Source organism: Trichosurus vulpecula, chromosome 9 (assembly GCF_011100635.1).
Source record: "Trichosurus vulpecula isolate mTriVul1 chromosome 9, mTriVul1.pri, whole genome shotgun sequence".
NCBI classification, from domain to species: Eukaryota; Metazoa; Chordata; class Mammalia; order Diprotodontia; family Phalangeridae; genus Trichosurus; species Trichosurus vulpecula.
The window spans coordinates 14355723-14382764 of NC_050581.1; the positions used below are offsets into that span (position 1 = coordinate 14355723).

A 27042-nucleotide genomic window follows, 5' to 3' on the forward strand; every position below is an offset into this window, starting at 1 on the left:
AAGCCAATTATAAATAAAGTTATCAAAATATTAAAAACAAAAACATAAGTTCTGGATAGAAAATACTCTTTTGTAGCCCCCTTATATCATAACATAGTGGTTCTTATCCTTCCTCTGAATTATTTCACCCAGCATCTTGTTATCACATCTCCTTTCTCTAAGCCCTTTTCTTGGAGCAGACACAAATTAATGCCATAAATTTTTTTTCCCAGTTTCTCTACTTTCCTTCTAATTTTGGCTGCACTCATTTTGTTTGTACAAAGTCTTTTTAATTCATTGTAATCAAGATTATCCATTGTGCTTCCTGTGATCCTTTCTCCCTTCTTTGCTCTTCCCTTATCCATACATCTGATAAGTTAAATTTTCCATGCTCCCCTAATTTGCTTATGTTTCTCACCTTTTATGTGTAAGTTTTTTACCCATTTTGACATACAGTGTGAAATGTGTGCCTAGTTTCTGCCAAATTGCTTTTTGGTTTTCCCAGTAATTTTTGTCATATAATGAGTTCTTGGCCCCAAAACTTTTCATCTTTGGGTTTATCAAATACTAGATTACTATGGTCATTTACTACTGTGTGTTGTGTACCTAATCTATTCCACTGATCCACCACTCTATTTCTTAGCCAATACTAGATTTTTGATGATTATTGCCTTGTTATATGGTTTGAAATCTGGTACTGCTAGGCTACTTTCTTTCACATTATTCTCACTGATTCTCTTGATATTCTTGACCTTTTGTTCTTCAAATGAATTTTGTTTTTTTTTTTTTTTCCTAAAGCTATAAAATAATTCTTTGGTAGTTTGATTGGTATGAAACTAAGTAAACTAACTTAGGTAGAATTGTCATTTTTATTATATTAGTTCAGTCTTCCCATGAGCAACTAATATTTCTCTAGTTTTTTAGATGTCTTTATTTATGTGAAAAATGTTTTCTAATTGTGTGCAGATAGTTCCTGGGTTTGTCATGGCAGGTAGACTGCCAAGTAGTTTATATTGTCTGCAGTTATGGAATTTCTCTTTCTGTCCCTTCCTTCTTTGTTTTGTTAGTAATATATTGAAATACTGATGATTTATGTGTGTTTGTTTTATATCCTGCAGCTTTGCTAAAGTTGTCATTTCAACTATTTTTTAGTTGATTCTTTGTGGTTTTTTAAAGTCTACCATTGTATCATCTGCAAAGAGTGATAGTTTTTTTTTCCTTGTTGCTTATTTTTATTCCTTCATCATCTTTTTCTTGTCTTATTGCTATAGCTATCATTTCTGGTACAATATTGAATAGTAGTGGTGGTAATGGATATCCTTGCTTCACCCTTGATCTTATTGGGAAGGCTTCTAGTATATTCCCATTACAGATCATGCTTACTCTTGGTTTTAGATAGATACTACTTATCATTTTAAGAAACGCTCTATTTATTCCAATGCTTTCTAGTGTTTTTAATAGGAATTGGAATTGTATTTTGTCAGAAGCTTTTTTTGCATCTGTTGATATGATCATATGATTTTTTGGTTTTTTATTGATAAGGTCACTTATGTTTATAGTTTTCCTAATAGTGTACCAGCCCTTCATTCCTGGTACAGATTTCACCTGGTCATAGTATAGCATCTATGTGATATAGGGCTATAATCTCCTCGCTAGTATTTTATTTAAAATTTTTGCATCAACATTCCTTAGGGGAAATTGGTCTATAGTTTTTGTTTTGTTTTTATTGTGTCTCTGGTTTAGGTATCAAAACCATATTAGTGTCATAGAAGGAATTTGGTAGGACTCCTACTAACTACCGTAATAATGACAAAAGTTTTAAGAATCACATAAATTATCTTCCCATATAGGAATATGAGCATTTTAACCTTATTAAGACCCTTAAGATTTCTCTTTCATGTTTACCTTTTTGTGTTTCTCTTGAGTCTTGTGTGTTTGAATATTGAATTTTATATTGAGCTCTGGTCTTTTCATCAGGAATGCTTGAAAGTCCTCTATTTCATTAAAAGTTATTTTTTCCGCTGAAGGATTATGTTCACTTTTGCTGGGTGGGTTATTCTTGATTATAATCTTAGCTGCTTTGCCTGCTAGAATATCATATTCCAATTCTTCTACTCCTTTCATGTGGAAACTGCAAAATCTTGTGTGATCCTGACTCTGACTACTTACAGTATTTTCCCCTTGACCTGGGAGCTCTATAATTTGTCTGTAGTATTCCCAGGAGTTTTCATTTTGGAATTTCTGTTAGGAGGTAGATTCTTTCTGTTTCTGTTTTAGGGCAGTTTTCCTTTATAAATTTCTCGAAAGATAATGTTTAGGCCTTTTTTTAATCACGGTTTTCAGGTAATCTAATAATTCTTAATTTGTTTCTCCTCAATCTACTTCCAAGTCAGTTATTTTTCCAATGAGATATTTCCCATTTTGTTCTATTTTTTTCATTCCTTTGACTTTGTTTTATTTTTTCTTGCTCTCTTGTGGAGTCATTAGCTTCTATTTGCTCAATTTTAATTTTTAGGGGATTGTTAAGTTAATTTTTGGGTTTCTTTTACCATTTGGACTATTCTCTTTTTTAGGGTATTTATTTTCTTCAGTATTTTTTGTGCTTTTACCAAGCCATTAATTCTCTTTTCATAATTTTCTTGCATAGCTCTCATTTCTTTTCTCAGTTTTTCTTCTGCCACTCTTACTTGATTTATTGATTGTAATTTCTTTAGTTCTTCCAAGAATTCTTGTTAGGTTTGTATCTAATTTGCATTTTAAGGCTTTTCTTATAGCTTTTTTCATGTTGATGTTTTCTTTGGAGTTTGTGTCTTGTTCTTCCCTGTCACTGTAGTAGCTTTTTATGGTCAAGTTCTTTTCTGTTGTTTGCTTGTTTTCCAGCCTATTTTTTTTACTTTGAACTATATGTATTAAAGTTGTTCTCTTCTCACCTATGTAGGAGGGTTGGGGGCATTTTCCCAAGCTTCAGGCTTTTTCATGCTGCTGTTTTCACAACTAATTCTGGAAGTCTATAAGTTTTTAGCCTTTCCAAGATGGTGTGGTCTGTGCTCTTCTGGTCTGCACTTTGGTCTTTGCCCGGGAAAGACCCCTGCTCACTTGCAGCCACAAGCACTCCTCTCTACTCTAGAACTATGCATAAGCAATGGAGTTGCCAGACAGCACCTGGTCCTGTACCCAGTACCAGCGAAGAAGTCACCTGTAAAGTCTTTCTGACCAGTTGCCTGATCCCTTTACCATATTTGGGCTGAGAGCTCCTGAAGCTGCTGCTTCTACTGATACCACCTCCAAGACACAGCCGTGGTGTTGCTACTGTTTTCATACACACACACACACACACACACATACACACATATACATATATATATGCACATACATACACATATATACATACATATACATGCACACACATACACACACACACACCACACATACACCGATCAGCCCCCACCCCTGTGTCACAGTCTTCTTCTGGCCTCCTAAGTTGTCTTAGCCTGGAAAAATGTCTCACCCTGACTTTTTCTTGATTCTGATGTTCCAGAATTCAATTTGAGGTATTATTTTAATATATTTGTAGGTGAGTGTTAGGAAAGCTTGGCTGATTTGCTGCCTCTGTTCTGCTTCTTGGTCCTGCCCCATATGTATATCCATATTTTAGAGATGGGAAAACTGGAGCTGTGAGCAGTTAAATGATTTGCCCAGAATCATATACAGATTTTGTGGTCACTCTTCCTAACTGCAAGTCTAGCACTTTTTGCACTGTGCCACCTATATGCCATAATTTTGAGCCTTTTCAATAGCTGCCCTCAACCTTGCATCAATCAGTTAACTCTTTTGACCCCAGTTTCTCTGAAGGGCTTCCCTTTTCATGCTTGCCTCTGTTTCAAACATCCAACCGTCACAGGTGAGCTTGTCACATGATTTTCCCTTAATATAAACATTGACATATCTGAAACATGCATTCGTGTTACAAGCAGAACTAGCCTTGTTTTGCCGAGAGGGGGCTGTTGTTCCACACATTCCTGTGGTATCCTCATAAAATGATAACCCTAGGATTTGTTGTGGTCATTTTTGGTGAAGATAGTGCAAAATGGTGGTTGGGCAAGTGGCATTATATAGAATTATTTAGTATTACGTGGCATATCCCTTCTCTCTATTTTCTGATATGTCTCAGGCCATAGGGGATCAGTGAGAAGTGATTGAAGGCATTGGACAGAAGGGTTGCAATGGATGTACAGAACCTAGAAGCATTTGATTCTTCAGATATAGTCAGATCTTTGAGATAGAATTTAGCAACTAGCATCTGGTCTGCTGTTTTTGTCAGGAAGGGTATATAGGTATTAAAATTCATGAAGGTTTTGTTTTTATGTCCCAAATTCCTGGGATAGGGAATATAGCTGACTGACAAAGCATTTCCTAATGTCATTGATTGTCTCCTAAATTAAGTACCTGTATCACAAGAGTATTTCCTTAACCTAGATAGACTGTTTTATTGACAGTCAAAAAAGCCTTGAAAAATTTTCCTGAATACCTTTAGTGTTCAGCTTTGTTTTAATGGTATAATCTGTGAGCTTAAAGTATATAGCATCATCTTGTATCTGTTCCTCCCTGTTGTTGTATTTTCCTATTTTTAATCTCTTTTGATGGAGCAGAAGAAACAAATGGAATCTCACTGATACCTATAATTTTAGATATTTCAGAACCTTTCCACATACCATGAATTGTCAGCTGATAAAAAGATACTTTGTCCTCATCGTTATGGGTATTACGTGGATATGATTTTACAGATTTTATTTCCCTGTTTATTCAAAGACTATTCTGCTTCATGAATCTAAAATGTTGTTCATTCATTTCAGTCATGTCCAACTCATCCTGACCCCATTTGGAGTTTTCTTTGCAAAGATACTCCAGTGGTTTGCCATTTCCTTCTCCAGCTCATTTTTACAGATGAGGAAACTGAGGCAAACAGGGTTAACTTACTTGCCGATGGTTACTCAGCTAGTCAGTGTCTGAGGCCAGATTTGAACTCAGGAAGATGAGTCTTCCTGATTCCAAGACCAGTGGTCTATCCACTGTGCCACCTGACTGCCCAAAATAGTATTTAGCTGCTGAAATGGGCTCTTTATGCTGGGAAATTTACTCACAGAAATAGTTAGGATTGTTCATTATAATAGCAGACTTCTTCTGTTTGTTTTCAACTGCTTAAGTATTCCATCTTTTTGGAGTTGTTTTACATATTGTCTTCTAGATTGCAGATACTCTTGTTCCTTTCTGCTCTACATATAGAATTTCTTTTATTTTCCCTTGGGCACACGATTTCTCTTTTTTCCTTTTCATGGTTTTCAGATCTATCTTGGCATCATTCAAAAGCCATCTAATCATTCTCTTTTTTTTTTAAGTTTAATCTGCATTATTTTTTTAAAAAAATTTTTAGATTCTTTTTTTTTTTTATTTTTAGTTTACGATACTCAGTTCCACAAGTTTTTGGTTCCAAATTTTCTTCCACTCCCCGCAAGATGGCGTGGAATCTGACATTTGTTCTACATATACCTTCGCATTAATCTTATTTACACAATGATCAAGGTGTAAATAAGACCTGTGACTAATGGAATGAATCATGAGAAAGAAGAAAGCCAAAAAAGAAGAGGGAAAAAAAAGAGCTAATAGTTTGCCTCAATCTGCATTCAGACTCCATAATTCTTTCTTGGATGTGCATAAATTTTTCCATCATGAGTCTTTTGGAGCTGTCTTTGAACCTTGTACTGCTGAGAAGAGCCAAGTCTATCAAAGTTAGTCATCACAGAAGCAATATATTTGTGGTTGTGTACAATGTTCTGGTTCTGCTCCCCTCACTCAGCATCATATCATGTAGGTCTTTACAGGTTGTTATGAAGTCCGTATCTTCCCTATTTCTCACAGCACAATAGTATTCCATTACATTCATATACCACAACTTGTTTAGCCATTCCCCAATTGATGGGCATCCCCTTGATTTCCAATTCTTTACTACCACAAAAAGAGCTGCTATAAATATTTTTGTACATACGAGTCCCTTTCCCACTTGTGTGATCTCTTTGGGATACAGCCCTAAAAGTGGTATTGCTGGGTCAAAGGATATGCCCTTTGGGCATAGTTCCAAATTGCTCTCCAGAATGGCTGGATCAGTTCACAACCCCATGAACATTGTAACAGTGTTCCAATTTTCCCACATCCTCTCCAGAATTTATCATTTTCCTGTTTTGTCATTTTAGCCAATCTGACAGGAGAGATATGGTACCTAAGAGTTGTTTTGATTTGCATTTCTCTAATCAGTAATGATTTAGAGCATTTTTTCACATGCCTATAGATGTCTTTAATTCCTTCCTCTGAAAACTGCCTGTTCATATCCTTTGACCATTTTTCAATTGGGGAATGACTTGTATTCCTCAGTTCCCTGTATATTCTAGATGTGAGGCCTTTATCAGAGACATTGGTTGTAAAGATTTTCTCCCAAGTTTCTGCCTCCCTCCTAATCTTTGTTGCATTGGCTTTGTTTATACAAAAACTTTTCAATTTAACGTCATCTATCATTTTCTTTAGACATTTTATGGCAAAATTTGTAACTCCCAAATATCTGATGACCTTTTTCAGCCAAATTCAAAGGAGAAGAGGTCCCTTAGGTACACCTAATTTATATCCTTTTCTGCTCCATAGTATCCTAGAAGCAGAAAGGACCTAGAGGACTGTTCAGAACAGTTCCTACCTGAAGCATGAATCCCTTCTTCATCATTATAGCTATTCAGGTTTAGAACTTTGCTAGCGCTGCTCCCCACTGGTCAGTATGATTTAAAGTAGCCATTGTCCCTTGTTCCTAATACAGTCTCTTACTGACCTCTTCCAAGAAGAAGTTCCTGATTAGTTTCATTACTCTTTCATTTGCTCTCTGCAGGAGAGAGTGAGGCCGGTGACTTTGCACAGCCCTCCCTCACAAATCCGATTCACTCGCAAGTCACGGCGTCACCTTCCTGATGCCATGGTCCTCTTGGAGAATGAAGGACAAACAACAACAACGACTCTCTAGAGTGTTTTTCTTGAAGTCAGAAATGTGCGTTCTGTTTTTTCTTATCACCAGCATTTTCTAAGGGAGTCTGTTTACTGCGGGCAGTATATTAATATAGGAAAAAAAAAAACCTTTTGCGTTAAAAATTTAATGAAACTTAGGCTGCATTAATAGAATTGTAGTTTCCATGAAAATGTATATAATAATTTCAAAATGTTATTTTCAGATCTGTCCTTTCCTCCCAAAACTGCCTTCTGTTCTCTTTGGTAGATTTCTTTTCTTTTTTTCACAACACTATTGCTAACTCCCCCTCTCCCCTCACTGCCTGCGTTTTTGTTCAAGTTGTGATGGCGGCAGCATTTTTCTGAACCAGGAGCTCATTCTCAACATTGTTAAATATGACTAGTATGAAAGGACAGAAGTGAATTGCCTTCACATATAATAAATGAAATAGCCAAACAGTTATTATAATTCTATGATTGTTTAATCATAGAATTATGATAATTCCATGAAGGAAGTAGTTAGCACAACTAAAATATTAGATGACAGGATGTTTGTAAGTGCTTTTAATTTCATGAATAATTAAATGAATAGTGAGAAACCAAACCAAGATAAAGGATAACACCAATTGTGCACAAAAAAGCCTTTGTTTTTTCATGATTTCTCAACAATTTTTGAGGAAAATAAGTTTTATATATTATATATAATCTATGAAACTAAAGCAGTTAAGAATCTTTTATTATAGTGCCCAGGAGAGCACCCTTGCTCATATTCAACATGTTTATTGAATGAATTATTCTAAAAAATGAAATCCAAAATTCTAAATCCTCAGAATAAGAACTTTGTTAATGTGATGATTATGCCCCACCTAGTGGTCAGTGTTCAATTCTCTATGAGAAGTTCTGTCTCCAATTTTAGTACATTTATCATTTAATAAATGATCCAGAGCATATTTTTCTCCTTTGGAAAGAAAATATAGGGACATAGTTGTGGGATGCAGAAATTTGTATGTGACACAGTAGAATCTTAATTTCTGTCCTAAATTAAAGTTGTCTCATGAATTTTTTAAGTCAACAATTTTTCTCAAAATTTAATTTAAAAATGAACACTATCATATCTGTAGCACTGTGATGAATAAATATGTTTTCTTGAAAATTCTTTGCAAAAGAAGCAATAGGTACAATGGCCTCTTCTGTGCTTCAGCAAGGAGCAAGATGCATCAAATAGAAGTGTCTGGAAAAGTAGAGAAGGCTTCTGAAATCTCTTCAATTCTGTGATTCGAAATTCTCCAGAGGAACTATGAAGAAAAACTGTTATGAAAGAAAATTGGGTAAAGGGGACTCAGTCCAAAGATTCTGACTGTGTGTTTGAATATCCATTTATGGGACTACAAAGTTACATAACTTGTCCTTTGAGCCACTTTGTTACTCTTTTGAATTGCTGCTAGTGATCAGGAAAGGATCTTAGCTAAGGGCTACTGTCCCACCAGTTTCCTGGGTTCTAAAGCCCCAGTTAGATACCTGTTGCTCCAAAGTCTAGTACGTCCTATCAAGTTGCAGTAAGGTTTCTGTGATAGACTGTTGTCTAAGGACTGACCGGAGCTTCATCACCAGTTAGCTACTACACAGTAATTATTTTGTCAGCCTAATTACTAGTCTTGAATACCATCTATTGAGTCATCTGATTTAGTCCAGGTTAGTACTTCACATTCAAGATTAAAATGAAATGAGACTCTCACTCCTACCATATAAGTTATAGAGGAGTTACTGTCTATATTGGTAGGTGGAGTAGCCACAACATTGAGAGGCAGGTGATGTGGTAGATAGAGCCCTTTTTCTCAGACATGATACCCAGACAGTTGCCCTTTATTAAGTCAAATATCTCTCAGCTCTGAATTTATGATCAGTTTATGAGCAAAAGAATCATAGATCTTTGTACACTTGTAGTAGCATGTTTACTTAGTATTATCAGGTTTGGCACAGAAATATAAATATTTATGAAACTGGAAAAAAAAGCTGCTGCTCATTTGAGGTAAAAGAGAAAGGAGATTTGGGAAAGGGGAAATGTTGTTACGCCTTGTCAGAATCATAGTCACTATTTTTTTTTAATTGTATGATGCTCCTTTTCACTATGACCAGTAGATGGTGTTTTATTCTCCCCTTACCTCTCAGTCCCTTCTTATATAATTGATGATCATCAAGCATTTATTGACTATTCACAGGGATAAATAGTACTAACTATATCCCTCCAGTTTCCCACCCCACCGACCTTCATGTCTTTGTTCATATTGATCCCTAGACAATATTAAGAGATTTTTCTTTGAGAGTCAGTGTGCCATTGTAGGTAGAATGCTGGACTTGGAGTAAGAAAGACCTGGATTCAGGTCATCTTTCTGATCCATACTGTGTGACCATAGATATGACCCTTAACTCTCTGAGCCTCAGTTTTCTCATTTATAAAATGTGGATAATAATACCTTCTCACAGGGTTGTCATGTAGCTCACATGAAATGATATATTTAACTCAACTTTGCAAACTTTGAAGTGCGATATAAATGTCAGCTCTTATTGCTTTTCTCTCACCCCACCCTGTCCGTTCAAACTTTGTCCATCCTTAAAGACCCCACTTCATATGATGTCTTCCCCATTAAGCCTTCTTTTATTCTAGCATCACCACCAAGGTGAGACACAGCACTTTGTGACCTCTCCTGCGTAGTGATGCTCTGTCATGTGTTGTGACGATCTTATTTCTGTTTCACCTCCTCTGCTGGACTCTGTCTTATTTTCCTTTGTATATCCCTCAGCATATTACACATTAAATATTTAATCCATGATTACTGAACTGCCGATCTCGGTAAAAACACAGAATATAAAATAGATGTGGTTTCTGCCCATTCCGTATGAGAATCTACTCTTATTTCAGAAATCCAGAGTGCTAGACTATACAGGGCGTCCCAGAAGTCTTAGTGCAGTTTTAAGCTTTAGTAGTTTAACATGAAGTGATGGACCTTTATAATCTCACAGGTAGCTGTGAGATTAGAACAGCTCAGAATTTATGATCAAAATTAAGCTTAAATTGCTTAAAATTTCACCAAGACTTGTGGGACATCGTGAATAATTGTCAGAATTTTTGTGAAAGTATGGAAATTTATGAAAAACTTTTTTTACACGGTAATGTTAGGAAAATTATAAGTAGTTATTTTTTAAAAAGGCAGACATCTTTGCCAATATGATTTAGATAATCTGCAGCCTGCAAAATTTTCTTTCTTACCGATAAAGTCACATATATTTGTCTTTCCTTCCTTCATTCTTCTTTTTCCCTGCTGTTCTTACTAGGCTAAGAGTACTAGTACTCATATATCTCTTCTGTCAGATTGACTAAAATAACAAAACAGGAAAATGATAAATGCTGGAGAGGATGTGGGAAAATTGGAACATTGTTACATTGCTGGTGGAGTTGTGAGATGATCCAGCCATTTTGGAGAGCAATTTGGAACTATGCCCAAAGGGCTATAAAAATGTTCATACCCTTTGACCCAGCAATACCACTTCTAGGGTTGTATCCCAAAGAGATCACACAAGTGGGAAAAAGGACCCACATGTACAAAAATATTTATAGCGGCTCTTTTTGCGGTAGCTAAGAATTGGAAATCAAAGGGATGCCCATCAATTGGGGAATGGCTGAACAAGCTGTGGTATATGAAGGTAATGGAATACTATTGTGCTATAAGAAATGGGGATGATATGGAGTTCATAACAACCTGCAAAAACCTACATGACATAATGCTGAGTGAGCGGAGCAGAGCCAGGAGAACACTGTACACAACCACAGATATATGGATTCCGTGAGGACCAACCCTGACAGACTAAGCTCTTCTCAGCAACACAAGGTGCAAAGACAACTCCAAAGGACTCACGATGGAGAATGCTATCTACATCCAGAGAAAGAACTATGAAGTATGAATGCAGATTGAGGCACACTTCATGCTTGCCTTTTTCTCCCTCTTTTTTTTTCTCTCTTTTGTTTTTGTTTTTGGGTTGTTGTTTTTTTTTGTTTGTTTGTTTTGGTTCTGTTTCTTCTTTCTCATGATTTAGTCCATTGGACATAATTCTTCTCCACAACTAGACTAGTGTGTAAATTAATTCAGTGCGAAGTTATACGTGGAAGTTATATGGGATTCCATGCCGTCTTGGGGAGGGAGCGGGGGAGGGAGGGAAGAAAAACTGGAACTCAAAATTATGTAGAACCGTGTGTTGTAAACTAAAAATTAAAAAAAAAAAGGGGAAAAAAAGAGTACTGGTACCTGGGCATGTGTGTGCTCCACCACCATTAGTACTCCCCAATGAACATGAACTCCCTCCGATACTCAATAGTCTAGTAATAGAGGAGAGACATATCCAGAGGTTATTAACTTTCCCTGTGCACATTGGGCATATGCTAATTTCCTTGATAGTGGGGCACTGTCTTTGAAATGTTTCCTCTTCTCCTTTCCTCATGCTGTTTTACCACCTGTGCTGTGACAACTTCAGCAGGCAGCCTCAGCATTAACACATCAGAAAACACTATGGAAACTTTGTTTGATTTTTGTAGAATTGCCTTCAGAAAAATTAAGCAGTCTGTTAAGCAAGCCCTCCCCTTCCTATTTTTCATTTAGTTTGATGTTCTAATGAAACAAAAATGAACTTGAAATAAATTGCTTACATTGCACTATTTTCTCCTTCCTAATAGGAAGAAGAAGGTGAGGATGCGAACATCTCTTCTGGGCCTTCAGGAGTTAGTCACAAGCTGCCTTCTGCGCAGACCTTGCACCATTTCCCTCCCCGTTATGCAGAAATGGGCTGCACTGGGATCCGAGATGTCCATGAGGAGAATCCTGAGAGCATCCTTGATGAGCATGTACAGAGGGTCATGAAGACACCAGGTTGCCAGTCCCCAGGACCTGGCCACCATTCCCCAAAGCCACGCTCCCCAGATAATGGTCATGCAGCTAAGATTCCAGGGACACTGGGCTCAGGAGCTCCTGGGCATAGCAAGCACAGTACAAAATCAGGAATGAAACTAGATACAGCTAATTTATACCATCACAAACATGTCTACCACCATATTCATCACCACAGTGTGATGAAACCAAAAGAGCAGATTGAGGCTGAAGCCACTCAGAGGGTTCAGAACAGTTTTGCTTGGAATTCAGAGTCACATAACTATGCAACCAAATCTCGAAACTACAATGAAAACATGGGGATAACTTCAAATCCAGTGGATGGATTGGGCTACAGGTAAGTATCCTAGAGAATAATTGGAAAATGAAATGATTTTTTGGCTTGAGTTGGCAGGTTTGAAACTAGACCCCAGCCTGTGTTAATTATATTGGTTGTTGTCCTTCATCTCTGTAGCTATGCCTGCTTTAGGTAGAATCAAGAAAGAAGAGTTTGGAAAGAGAGTCATGAGACTGTCTTCTTTTGCAGAAGAGTGAGTCACATTGTGTGAAATTGTCATCTGTGGATTTTGAAAATATTTCTAAATTGAAACTCTGCATTTAAAAAATGGTATTTAACCCACAAAGAATAATCACTCTAACAAAGGGAACGAATCTTGGAATATTTTTTCTGGATCATTGTTTTAAAAAAACAAAAAACAAAACCAGGGAGTTCACTACTGAGAACTACTGAGTTCACAGTACCCAGGGAAAGAGGATCCAACTCTAGACCTATAAACAACCCCTGCTGACAAAAATTATACAATACTCTTAGACTTTTTCTCCCTCTCTGTACTTGAAAAGTCATAGCCCAAATGGCCTTCACACTATACATCTACTCCCTCTTTCTTTCTCACTGAGTTTATCCATTAAGTTCAAGGATGGGGTAAAACTCTATAGTGGCATACAGGATGGAACAGAAATTGGAAAAGTGCTCAAAAATTTGAAAACAGGAGAGCCTAGAGCCAGAAAACCGATGAGGATCCATCCCATCTCTTCATTATCTAGAGAATTGGCTGTTTCTTCATAGATCACTTAACCTTGACTGGGCAGCAGATGGCTTAACTTCATGTTTCCTCTCCCACCTGCTCTGCCAGCAGTGAATCTGTGTACATATTTAGAGAAAATTAACATATGATATTTACAGTTGAGCATTCAGATAAAATAGTTATTTCACAACTGCTAAGTGCATTATAGCTTTCATCTCTCCTAAAGTGCTAGATACCCACCAGGAATGAACCCTGGGCTCCTGTATTTCTTTTACATAGCTTGAGAGGCAGCACTGAAGAAGGGTAGGTATGATTGGCTGTGTATCACAGTTCATCAAAACTTTCCCAGGTAGAATATTGTTACTTTCCTGGCACAAAAGTTCTTAACCTTTTTGTTTCTCAGACCCCTTCTCAGAATTTTTTTTAATGCATGAAATAAAAATCCACAGGATTAGAAAGACAACAACTAATTATTAAAATATAATTTTTTTTTAATTCACTGACTCCTGGTTAAAAACCCCTGGCCTAAGGAGTAAGTATAAAGCAAGAATGCTGGGATAAAGGATTCAATCACAGTTTGACTTTTACCTTCCCACTGTCTCCAGGAAGGTATTATCATCAAACCCGGTTTAACAGTCATCTTCAACTGTAATATAATGAAGCTTTATCTAAACCATTCTTTAAGTTGCCTTTCTGCAGAGCTGATATCTCCCACCTTTTTTTTCCCTGGGGATAATGAATCAAACAAACAATAGATTACATGACCCCTGTGATTAATCATGCAAAAATTGGAAGTCAAGGTGGCCAAAACATCCCAATTTAACTTAAAAAAATGGATTTTTGTTTTTTTGGAGAGATTTTTTTCCACCTGTCAGAGAAACATATTTTCTGGCTATACTTCTCTCTCAGGCTGCTGTTTAGTATGTGAATGTTTACTGAGCATTACCAAGTCAGATGCCATGCAGAGATGATGGTAGAAAGCCACTGGCTACATTTTGGTTGGAAGAATCCATATCCATAGTGATGGTGCCATAAAGATAAAGATGAAATTGGTCATATGGAAGAGGAATCAGATTTGTTCTACCTTACCTGAGAGAACAAAACCAGGAGCAGCAGGTAGTCGTTATAGCATCAGATTTTTAGCACATTGGGAAAATCTTCTAAAAAGAGAAACTGTAAAAAAGTAGAATGGTCAGTCTCAAGGTGCAATAGCTGTACCTTCCACAGATACCGTCACACAAATAATTGGTACTTTTTTGCTGTCCTAGAGAGGAGATTTCTGCCTTCCAAGTTGTGTGATTTTGTGAGGAAAAACTGACCTTTCAAATTTTGTTCTTTCAGTGGCAAAACCAGTATGCTCTCAAAAAGAAATTCAAAGAAGGCTGATTCAGGGAAAAGTGCTGGCCCCAACTATGAAATGCCTGGGTCTCCAGAAGATGTGGAGAAGAACCAGAAAATCATGCAGTGGATAATAGAAGGAGAAAAGGAAATCAGCAGGCATAAAAAAACAAACCATGGGTAAGGAACTATGGGTTCTGTATGAGTCTGTAAGAATATTTGTTTTAACTAGTTATAAAAGTAATTTGGCTTTTGTGGTAGGAATGAACCTCGGGGGGGGGGGGGGGAGCAGTTAGAGTGGAGATGGCCGACTGCAGAGGAAGGGGGAGCTAATTGGGCTTTGGGTTGCTTACTTTCTCCAGGCCTCCTCCTGCACAGGGGGGCTCTGAAGACATGCTTTTTGATTGCTCTTCAATTTGATCATACTATGTGATGTAGTTATAGAGAAGTTATGACCAGTATCAACGGGAAAGAGTATCCATGCAGATAAAATTATAGGCAGGATCTAGAAGAAAGTATTGAACTTAGTTAACCAGTAAAGACTATCTCATTGAAATTAGGAACACTCTCTGTTATTAATTCAAATACATTGTGTCAGGTCAGGCCTTCTGACAGACATAATCACTACATTTGACAAAAACTATGTGACTCAGCTGAGCCTCTAAGGTGAATGGTAAGACATCTGCATTAGGAAGGACATTCTTGTTCTTTGACATCCTATATAGTAATAATTCTTCACATTTCAGTAGTGCTTTATTTAGGAATGAGGACTAAACCTGTGATTCATTGGTATATATAACTCCCAGGTGAGAAAACTATCAATTCACTTTGCCATCTTTTCCGCAACTTATCAACTCATAGTTGTCTAGGGCAGTGAGGGTTTAAGGAACTTGAACCCTGCTCCTCCTGGCTTCAGGGTGCTAGGCTTCACTGACTCTACTGCTTTACTTACAGTTTACAAAATTCTTTCCTCATAACAACTCTAGAAGGTTACAAATGACTTGTCCAGGATCAGTAAGGGTAACAGCCAAAGCTAAAATCCAGGTCTTCTGACTCCCAGACCAACACCCAGGATTCTTGTTACTGCATCGTACTGCCTCCTGTGATACTTTACCTGTTCGGTGGTCATTGGCATAAGTCAAGGATTTTTAAGGTACTACAGTGGGAAGGATAAGCAGTACTGAACACTTTTTTTTAAGCGCACGAATAATAATTAGCCTCAAGTAAATATCAGCCAAATGCCTACCAGATCGATGCAATATCCCACCTTTAAATTAGGATTAATTCACATAATGTTGTATCCTCACTTCAGAGCTTCTCTTCTTCTCCATATCAGACAAACCCATAGAACAGCAAACCTGGAAATAATATAGAAAATTAATGGTGGAAAAGACCTGTTGTTAGGTCATTTCTATTTTCCAGCAAGCACTGTGGTACTGCTCTCACATATTTATTTCTGGGGGTGGTAATGACTTCATCTGAGAATGATCTAAGTATTTTAGGAGTTTACCACCTGATTGTCACTTAAAAGACAAAAGTGAATCAGAGTCTGACAGAAACACCTGGATACCCTGTTTTATCATCTGGTCATTTCCACTGGCACTACCCAAAGCATTAGGGAATGTACCCTTTAATTTGCAACCTTGAAACTCACTGCTGAACCTCAGCTTCATTTTCCTGATCTATAAAATATATGTGTTAAAATGAATGAACCTGAAAGCCCCTCCCATCTTTAATGTTCTTTGGTAGTAGCTGTTACCTAGCTCCTTGTGATTCTCTTAACCCTCTGCTGTAGTAAGTCATCATGCTTTTGGAGTGCAAAGCCATTCACTCAACTGTAGCGTAATGAAATCTCTAGGTATATGTAAATGTGTATAAGTAGGTAAATTACACGTTGTATACATGTAAATTACACATACACAGTTTGGTTATTTAGTCCAACTTATTGTAACAACACATCTTATTTTTACAGTTCCTACCTATTTCCTTCAGGTTGTCCAGCTGATACTTAGCCCCAGCCTTTGGGAGTGCTCAGTCCTATATTGCTAGCTTCTAGCTCCAACTCTAGTTTCAGGTTAAAATGGCCCTCTCCGTGATAAGCTGTAACCTAAGCCAGTTAGATCTAGAGGCAACTAGATGACTCAATGGATAGAGCTCTGGCTGCTCCTGGAATCAGGAAGACCTGAATTCAAATGTGGTCTCAGATACTTACTAGCTGTGTAACCTTCGGCAAGTTATTTAACTTCTGTTTGCCTTATTCCCCCAGAGAAGGAAATGGCAAACCGCTCCAGTATCTTTGCCAAGAAAACCTCTTGGACAGTATGGTCCATGGGGTGACAAAGAGTGGGACACAACTGAACAACAGCAACAAGCCAGTTGTTCGCTTCCATAGAACAGTGCTGAGCCCTTCCTCTTTGTGACAGCAACTGTGGGAAAGTTAAAGAGTGTTTGTGATGTATTGCATATGTTCCGGTTACAGGGGGTAGGGTGGGAGTGCATCTGATTTATGGTCAGGAGAAGAGCTGAGATGAATACTAGTTGTTGACTCAAAATCTAAGCAGGAAAAGTAGTGTCATTCTCTGACCAGTAATTCTCACAGCTCATATCAGCATGGCAACATTTAACCAGTCCCAGTGCCAAAGAAAATTGAACTTTGTCCTGTCTTTGGCACATGTGTTAGGGGTTTCCACTGCTCGAGCCTCTCATTGATCAGTCATTTCTTTCTTCCACTTTCTCTAGCTCATGTTTAAAAGAATTTTTTTCTAAATACAACTACTCTGTCCCTTCCAACTTGGATCAAATAATCTTTCTAATCCTTTTTGTTTCTATTAGTCCTTCCCACTTCATCATGCTGTCCCTTTCTTTTGTCCTGTTATAAAACTAGAATGCCCACCTTCACATTCAGCATTAATAAAAGCATTCACACAGGGGTATTAATCATGTGGAGGTTATTCAATATATTGAGTGCCAGGCAGCTAACTCCAGAAATTCTTAATATGCATTTGTTTCTCTCTCACTTAACTCCTTTGGAGTCCATTTAGCTTAGCCATATTGTTTGGTAAGGAATTAATTCAATAAATATTTATTAAGTTCCATATACAAGGCACTGTTCTAGACATTAAAGGAAATACAAAAAAGAAAAAAATAATAACATTGTTCCTGACCTCAAGGAATTTATAATCTAGAGATAGATAAGACATTTATGATGATAAATTAAATACTGATTAGAATATGATAAATGTGTATGAATTTTAAAAAGTACTATGAAACTAAATGGAGAGAAATCCCTGGGATGGTCCAGGATTGAGAGGGAAAGAATAAGATGAGGCAGTATTTGAGCTGAATCATAAAGGAAGAGTAAGATGTTAATTTCTGTCATCACTTTTAATTCTCCCCAGTGTCTATGTTCAGTGTTGAATGTGTCCTTGATGTAATATACTTTTATCTTTATTATTGCTCTCTCAGACATAAACATTAATACTTAATAAAAAGACAAGTATTCTGAAGCCAACTCCTTGTAACTTAGTGTGGTCCCCAAACCAATATGCTTACTCTTCCCTTCTCCTTATCCTCCACATCCACAGCTGGACCTCAGTGCTGATTCTGTGCCACGTTCATAGATTTATATCCTACCAACTCTGTCTTCTCTTCCATGTGCTCTGGGGGAATGAGGTTGTGGAATACCCATAGTTTGCTTAGCCTTGAGGAGGCCAGCCCTGCTATGACCACTCAGGCCAAAGGGAAAGGGCAGACTAAGCACAGACTCTTCAGAGCCTTGGACTAGAGCAGTAACTTTATATGGTTTTATCAGATGTTAGAAGAATAAGCAACTAAGAATAATCCTCATTTTTAGCCTCCCTTTTCTGGGAAAGGGTCAGCACAGACTTCTTTTAAAGGTTTGCTGCCTTTCAGATGTGTCAGAAACTAGAAAGAAACATGCTAGGAATAGGATTAAGATCAAATTATTCCTTAAAATAAGAGCAAAGTCCATAGGGAACTCCAGAACAGAATTATTTTTTTACATTCATACTATATTTTGAATGAAATGCCCTGAATATATAACTCATAGAGGCCAGAGACTATATATTCCTTTTCAAGGGTTCGGTAAGGTACCCATTTGGATGATATTGCCTCCCTACATCCTTCTTTGGTAATTTTGCAATGAATTGCTGTATTGTAAACACATACACACAATCCTTCTGCCCAAGGAAGTGAGAAGTATAAGTTGTTTTTCTAAAACCCAACCGTGGCACAGACTTTGGGACTTTTCCAAGGGAGGTCTCAGCATGGTATGGACACTTGGTTAAATTCAAACTAAAATTGTAGATATCTAAGACATAAGTCATGTGTACTCACCCCCATCTTCCTTTGATCTTGGAAACTGAATTGATTGTAGTTTCTATTTTAAGTAATTTGCAAGTGGGGCTAAAGCACACTGGCATAAAAGGGTTATAGTTTCTTCTTGATGGGACATTACAAACATGGTAGTGACTATAGTATAATTCTACTCTTTTAACTATTGTTACCCTGAGCCAGGCAGGAACATAACTGGGGTTTTGGAGCACTGGACTAGGAAATCAGAAGATAGGTCTAAAAGATCCTTGTTGAGTCATGTCATCTCTCTGAGCTTGAGTTTCTTCATCTCTAAAATGGGAATGATCATCTTTGCACTGCCCCCCTCCAGGAATTGTGAGGAAGCACTTTGCAAACTGTAAAGGACTGTGTCTAAGAACTAGTCTTACTGGCAGTTGTCTGAATTTACTAAGGTGCTAAAATATCAGCTATTCAGGAGAATTGCTTAAAAAATACATTTGTGAGGTGCTTTAAGAAGCTAACTTTATTATAGAGCATGTAATCTAAAAGTCTCTCTGTTCTACACAGTGTATCATGACTTTCCTTTACAGATCTGTCACCTGGCAATTTTAAGTGTCTGTGAGACAGGCTTGGCCGTGGAGCAGGCTTTTGAAGGTGGTCAAATAAAATCTAGGGTTCTCAAATTTGTGTTTCTGCTCTAACTTCAGGAAACATCACTAGCTGTATGACTGAGCAATCACATCACCTCTGTCTGCTTCAGTTTCCTCAACTGTAAAATGAAGATAATAACAGCACTTAGAGTTGGTGGAGGGCCAGATGAGATATTTGTAAAGCACTTAACATAGTGCCTAGAACACAGGAGGACCTTAAAAATTCCCTCCTTTATTGTACTAGGAGAAGAGGAAAGGGGAAGGCAGCAAGAGGTGCAAAGATCTATTACAGTAGAGGGAAACAAGGGAGGGAGGCAAGCATTGTTTGAACCTTACTATTGTTGGATTTGGCTCAGTGAGGGAATAACATACACACTCAATTGGGTATAGAAATCTGTCTTACTCTATAGGGAAGTAGGAGGAGAAAGGGGGAAAATTCCCTCCTTTATCACCCAAGAATATTCTTTGCATTAGCTTCAGAAAATTCACAACAGATTCTGCTGAGATACATTTTGGGAGTTTAAAAATAGAATAACAGCATACACTTCAGCATTCCATATGTCTAGAGGAGACAGCCATACCAAGTCACCAGGAGTTAAAGCTGATTCACTTTATATTGTGGCCACATATAAAAAATTATTGTTCTATGCATTTTTACCAGTGATTAGCATTTTAAAACTACTTTGTGAAAAGTCTCAATTTTTTAAAGTAATGATATCTCTGTATCTGGAATGAGTGTAAAGTAGATACTGAATATAAGATAGCTAAATAAATTATTTTAGATAAATTAGTGTTGACAGTGTGTCCTGTTTGGTTTTGAGGGTATGATATAAACCTAAGGACGTGCTTATGTATGTCTTCCCAGTCTGAAAATCTGTGAAGTGTTCTGTCTCTATGCAGAGTTAGGGGAGAAGAGAGTAATGATTCCCATGGGACTAATGACCAAGTTTGTTTGCTTGCTTAAAGATCTTTGTTGGGAAAATGTGTTTTGCATGATTACGTATGTATAACCTATGTGTCAAATTGCGTACCTTCTCAGTGAGGGAGAGGGAAGGGAGAGAGAGAATTTGGAACTCAGAATTTGAAAAAAGAATATTAAGATTGTTTTTACATGTAATTGAGAAAAAAAGAAAATATTAAATTAAAGGAAAAAAAGATCTATGTTGACTGAGCCTTACCTTCATTTTATTTTAAAACAGGTCTTCAGGAACTAAGAAGCAGCTGGGCCATGATAGTTCCCGACCCCTTTCCATTGAGCGTCCTGGTGCTGTCCATCCTTGGGTGAGCGCTCAGCTCCGAAATGTTGTCCAACCTTCTCATCTTTTTATCCAAGACCCCACAATGCCACCTAACCCAGCCCCAAACCCCCTGACTCAGCTGGAGGAAGCCCGAAGACGCCTGGAAGAAGAAGAGAAAAGAGCTGGAAAACTGCCTACCAAGCAGAGGTAGGGGCTGGTTTCAATTGATTGGAGTTTCAGAGAAAATTAACGTTATAAGAATGATGAGGTAAGCGTTGATTATTATGGCATCTCAGCTTTCTGGAATTCCAAAATAAGTAAATTTGGTGAGCTGTGTGTCTTGAAATACCCTAGTCAAGAAAATGACATAAGTATAGAGGCCTTTGGTTTATACTTTAAAATGATGCCATCTGCTTGTGTTTCAGTCCCTCCTCACCCAACCCAATTACATTAATTGGTATCCACTTTATCTTGGTGAATCCTTTAAAAAACATTTTCGTGACATTCACAACAGAGAGCCTTTTGAGAATGGCACAGTTTAGTTGACTACATTTATTGGTACCTCTAGGGATTAAGGCAGGAGGCTGTACCACTCCCATGAGTAGTTTACCCCAGCCTCTTCAATCAGGAGAAAAAGAAAACACAATGAGCCCTATGTCCCTGAGTGCTCTGATAAAGGGCTAAAAGGAGTGGAAGGTGTTTGATTAAACTGAAGGATGCTGGCTATCCTGGGTCATTCTGAAAGGAAATTAAATAGAATTATTCATCCACTGCCTAATCAGTGTTATGGATCACTAACAGTGGCATTGGTCAGTTTGAAAAGATGTTTTGAAAGAGAGACCTGTCTTTGTCTTTTAGTGTGAGAGATGACAATGTTTCCCCAGCATGATTCAGAATAACACAAAAAAGTATTTTCAGGCAAAGCAGGTTTTTCACATAGCCTCAAGTACCAAGTGAAAACTTTTCAGTGAGAGCTTTAAAAAGCTATATTTACAACTACATTGAGGAAATAAACTTCAAAATCTGTTCAGCTTTGTGCACTTCATAGGTGTTAAAATAAACTCTGTAAAATCTCTAACATCAAAATTCTATCTTATAGACATCTAACCCCTAGTTTTTATAAATTAGTATGCAAAATCGCCAGGAAAGTCTAAATTGCACTGAAGAATTATTCATCTATGTTGTGAGAATACTGATATTGTGTGGTCAGTAATTCCATTTCTTAACTAAATTGTAATTTAATTTTCATCCTTATGTAGTGTTCTACAAGATGTAAATTCTACATCTTATAATTTTATTCATTTTTCTTAAAAAAAAATAACCCTCACTATCATATGTGTACATTTGACTAAACCAGTTGACTCAATGCAAATGATATTTCACATGTTCTATCATGCTGCAGGCATGCAACTTCACTGTTTCTGATAAGCCCTTATAACCATAAAACATGGCACATCAGTGTAATTTAACCATATAAGGTGCAGCCACAAGAATTACCCACCTGCTTCTGGCCATATCTTTCATTCCAGGCTCAAGTGGTATGTTTGGGACATAGAGGACATTCAGAGCTTTGCAGCAGTCATCTTATCAGTATCTCCCCAATAATAGAAAGATAACAGGATTATAGATGTAGAGTTGGAAGGAACCTCAGATGTCAAGTCCATCCCCCTCATAGTAAACATGTCTGCTGAGGACATATTAAGACAGTAAAAAGTGGAAGGAAGGATACTCTGGGAACCTACTATTAATTTCCCTGGCAAAGGAACTTTTCCCTTAAGCCACATTTTCTCTTTAATTTTGATGGAATGGAAATTTAGCACCTTTGACCTTTCCCTACAAGGACAACTTGGTCCCAAGTTGAAGTGCATAAATTGTTATTATCTCACTGACAGTGCTTTCACAGATTGTGGGTACTATAAAATGTGTTGAGTATTCTTATGGTACCATTAGACTGCAGCAATTTAAATTGAATTTGGCTCTTGTGTGATGGAAATCACTTTACTTCTTAGGGTCTCAGTTCCCTCACCTGACAAATAAAGGGCTTAGATATCAGGGATGTGTCACGTGCAGCCTTGAAGCCACATGTGACCCTCTAGATCCTCAAGTGCAGCCCTTTGACTGAATCCAAACTTCACAGAACAAATCCCCTTAATAAAAGGATTTGTTCTGTAAAACTTGGACTCAGTCAAAAGGCTGCACCCAGGGATCTAGAGGGCCACATGTGGCCTCGAGGCTGCAGATTCTCCACACCTGAATTAGATGATCTCTTAAGGTCCTTCCCAGCTTTTAAGACTCTCATTCTTTTCAAATGAATCTTCCTGCAGGTTGACCATCTTAAACCTTGATAGATAGAACTGTGGAACTGTTTTTTTTTTAAAGCATTTAGGAAGGAGTAGGATCACAGACTAGTTAACATCCTTAAAGTTATTCAGATATGTAGATGTGAAAGATATTGAGTAGAAAAATACATGACAACATACTGGCAGGAAGAACTTTTGAGGATTAGACAATTAAAAATTGTGGCAAAATTGTTTCCTTTCTGGATATAGCTGAAGTGCTTTGTCCAACCGAAGCAGAACTTACCTATCTTCGGCTTTGCAGGTTTCAGAGCAAAGCAAACCATTCTTCCTTATTTCCCAGTTGCCTTCTTGTTCTTTCAACTCCTTCTAACTATAAACTGCCGGCCACACTCACATATACAAAAGAGAAGTAATGATGACAACTAGAGTTCTAATTTTGCCTTTTCTTATAAATAATCCAGTTCTGTCGTCCCACCTAATCAAATGTATTGTATGCATGCAAAGTGGCAGGTATGTTCTGAATTAGTAAATATTTCTTAACTCCTCTTACTAGCTTTAGCACATAAAAATTGTGACAATATTAGAACCCCAAAGTCTGTTGTTCTATCAACTGTTCGTTCTCACATCTCATGGCCTTCAGATTCCTAAGGCTAGCACAAACTTAAGAGGTCATCAAGTTTTTCCTCTTCTGACCCTTCCCATCTTGTCAGAAGTAGTCACATTCTTCTCAGCAAGGTCCCTGACACTTAGATGGGTTTATTTCTCTGAATGTATTTCCCCAAGTTCAAGTTGGAACACCAGTTCTGCACCTGGGCAATCAATGTTGATATCTAGTGGCTAGTTTATTATCTTTGCCAAGAGAGTTTCCATGTGAACTCAATAAGTCCCTGGTCTCCTGTATTCTTCCTATTTTTAACAGTTTCTTGGCTTATTATTGCAATAGTTTGGGGGTTCCCCCCCCCCCCAAAGAAATTATGTGTCTTATCTCCACTTTCACTTGGAATCTCCTTAAAGGTAGAACTGTATCTTAGAGTTCTTTGTGCAGTCTAGGGCCAGTTGTTCTGCATAAAGTGGTGCTAGAAATTGATATATATTAAAACCCAGGCAAAACCATTTTCTCTATGCCCCTTTGCATCCTGCTTTCTTGCTGCCACGTTTCCCCAAAATGAAGTTAAGCTTTTACAGATGACTCTTAAGGAAGAAGAAAAGCTACTGGCTTGTGTTTCTTGATCTAGGACTAATTCGATTGGTTTGGTTTCATAAGCAGGTGCTGATTTTGAAATGAAAGACCTAGAGGATGAAGAATTGGGAAGGGGAGAGATAGCGAATTTTTTAAAATTCAGTTTTATTATATCTTCATTTTGAAATTATCTCCCTCCCCTACCCATTAAGAAGGCAGAAAAAACTCATTTCAGATATTTGTGGTCATGCAAAACAGATTTCCACATTAGCCATATCTTCCCCCCAAAGAAAGAGAGAGAAGAAAATATGCTTCAATCTGTACTATTTTAGTTCACTAATTCTCTTTTTGGAGGTGGATAACCTGTTTCATCATGAGTCTGTTGGCATTGTGGTTGGACATTGTGTTGATCATTTACTTAGTCTTTCAAAGTTGATTATTTTAAAAATATTGGTATTACTGTATAAATTGTTCTCCTGCTTCTTCTCATTTCACTTTGCATTAGTTCACACAAATCTTCCCAGGTTTTTCTAAAACCTTCATCCCCTTCGTTTCTTAAAGCACAACAGTATTTCCTCATATTTAATTACCATGATGTTGTTCAAACATTTCCCAAGTAATGGGCATCCCCTCAGTTTCCAGTTCTTTGCCACCAAAAAAGGAGTTACTATAAATATCTTTGTGCATATGGGTCCTGAGATATGTAATTATTTTCTACAATGACCAGTTTTTACTATTCTTTGTCTTGAAACATTTTCTTAAGCTTCCTCATATTAACAGCCTGTGTGTCATTTATCAGCAATGAAAGTGTATTACACTGAGTTATACAGAATTATGCCCACAAATATGTACATTTCATTGATGTAGAGAAAGGATATCATATATAACTAATCTAGGGGAAAAAACAGATTAATATAAATTGCTTAATAAAAATTTTGCTATTTAAGATCTTCTAAAGAAAGGTAGTATTGTTAATATTAAAGTAAAATATGTGAAAATGTGTTCTTAAAAGCCTCTTTCCAAGCTTTTTCAGATTTTTTAAAGTGTGTGTTGTCTGAAGAAAGAACTGGTGAAAGGACAACTCACTAGTAACCATATTTTACGCAGAGAGAGTGAGGAATGTTTAGTCTCTAGATGCTAAGAGTAGCTTGTCTGTAGAACTCTTCATGGCTTACAGTGCAGAGGCAAAATTGTGCCATTATAGATCAGCTGACAAAATCCCATCTTCTTATGTACAAGCCATTGTCTAAAGCTATCTATTAGGCTTTGGGAAACTTGGTTCATTTATCTTGGGTTATAAGGGTTCGTTGTATTTTCTGCATTTTACTGTCTTCAAGAAGCTCGTAGACAATGGATAAAGTGAACAAAGGATTTAAGATTTTGTTCCTTGAAAGGTTAGCTTTATACTGATGTTGGATCGTAGAAATGGGAGTAGACCTGCCACATCTAATATATAAAGATTATTCTTTAGGTATGTGCAAGAGGTTATCCAGCGGGGTCGCTCTTCTGTCAGGCCAGCTTGTATGCCAATGCTGAATGTGGTACCAGCTGTCTCCGACATGGACCTCTCCGAGTCTGAGTAGGTGCCACTACGCTTCATGTGTTCTCTATACATCCAGGAACCAAGGCCCCAGGGGCCTGCTGTTGTAGATCTCAAAAATCACTAGCTATTGAATAATTAATTTATCCGTTTATTCCTTCCATCCCTCACTCCACAATTAGGGAGCTCCCACACTACAGAACCAGCTTGGCCTTGGAAATGAACAAGGCCTTAGAAGGTACAGATAGAGCCAGAGCCTGTGCTTTTTTTTTTTTTTTATGACATACAGCCTTCTGTCCACAATCTTTTAAAGGGAGACATTTTGATATCAGCACAGCTAGGGAAAGTATTCAGATTTGCAGAGAGATTGGAAGATTATTGCCACATTTTCCTAACAGGGGCTTTGGAGCTATCTGTGTTTATAGCATCCCAACTGCTCTGCTCTTTTTGCCCCCTCTCCCCCTTTTAAAACATCCCATTTGAACTTAGTTCTCAAAGAGTGGCTCATGTATAACCTAGTTGAAAAATACAGATTTCTTGAAAAAATAATAAAAGCTCTTCAAGTTAATGAAAATGATTAATTTAAAAGTATCTGTAGTGAATAGTATCAGTCTGCTTACTAAGAATCTGTATGCTCAAAAAATGCTGATATTCTTACATGAAATGACAACTAGAGAAAATACTCATTTGAATGACTACTTAGTCAAGACCCTAGAAATCAGAAGTGACCCTAGAGTTTCCCATATATTCACACCTTCTGGCCAAAATCCATACAAAGTAGGTGGTACAAAAGAATCAGAATGTGGTTTGTAAACAAAATAAAAATGACCGTATTCTGAAGCACCTGCTGTGTTAAATATTAGAACTAATGTGTTCCCTCCTTGCTCAGATGTTTTCATCTTAAAAGCTCTTTGCCAGCCTCTCAGTTGAGTAGATCCAAAAACTTGTTAACCAGAGGCTGGAAGAAACTCTCTCTTTTTGAAGGAATTACTAAAGAATTGTTTTCTGTTCTCCTTTCCTGTAATACCAGAGGCAGTAAGAGTAAGTAAGCAAAAGTGGTCCATACCCCAGCTGATGAATAAATTGTATTCCTTTCCATTTTATGGAACCTTAGTAACAAAGGAGTCCCATCTCCAGGAAGGTAGATTAGAGGAAAGAGACAGTGATCTGATCAGGAATGGCTCCTGTGTGGCAACAAGGACACTGCCTCCGTAGCAGAGCATAATGCCAGCTGAAGCTTTGTGAAAAGGCAGTGCCACAAAGACTTGGAGACTGAACTAGAGAACCTCAGAAGTTCCTTACAAATCTTTTAAGGTTCTTCATTTCACATACTGAGTGGGACACAGATACTGAGCGTCTAAATGGGAGCCCTCTTTCTGGATAGCCTCCAATACTAGGTTAGAGTTTCCCTAGAAGGACCTTTGTTATCGCATGAACTCCTTGCTCCTAGGCATCTGGTCAGCTGCTCCACTGGGTTATGGGGGCATCTGGCGTCAAAGCTTC

At 37.5% G+C, this 27042-nt stretch overlaps 1 protein-coding gene across 2 annotated transcripts in view; it reads left to right on the forward strand.

Moving 5' to 3' along the window:
* The window catches only part of AXIN1 (axin 1), a 196609-nt gene that overhangs the window by 162402 nt on the left and 7165 nt on the right, over positions 1 to 27042 (forward strand). Inside the window, exons 6-9 of one of the 2 annotated variants that reach the window (XM_036738221.1) lie at positions 11744 to 12291; positions 14321 to 14497; positions 20481 to 20726; positions 25471 to 25578. In XM_036738221.1, the coding sequence (XP_036594116.1) occupies positions 11744 to 12291; positions 14321 to 14497; positions 20481 to 20726; positions 25471 to 25578 (1079 nt within the window). The remainder of the gene's footprint in view (positions 1 to 11743; positions 12292 to 14320; positions 14498 to 20480; positions 20727 to 25470; positions 25579 to 27042) is intronic. The other variant, XM_036738222.1, reaches the window with a different exon arrangement.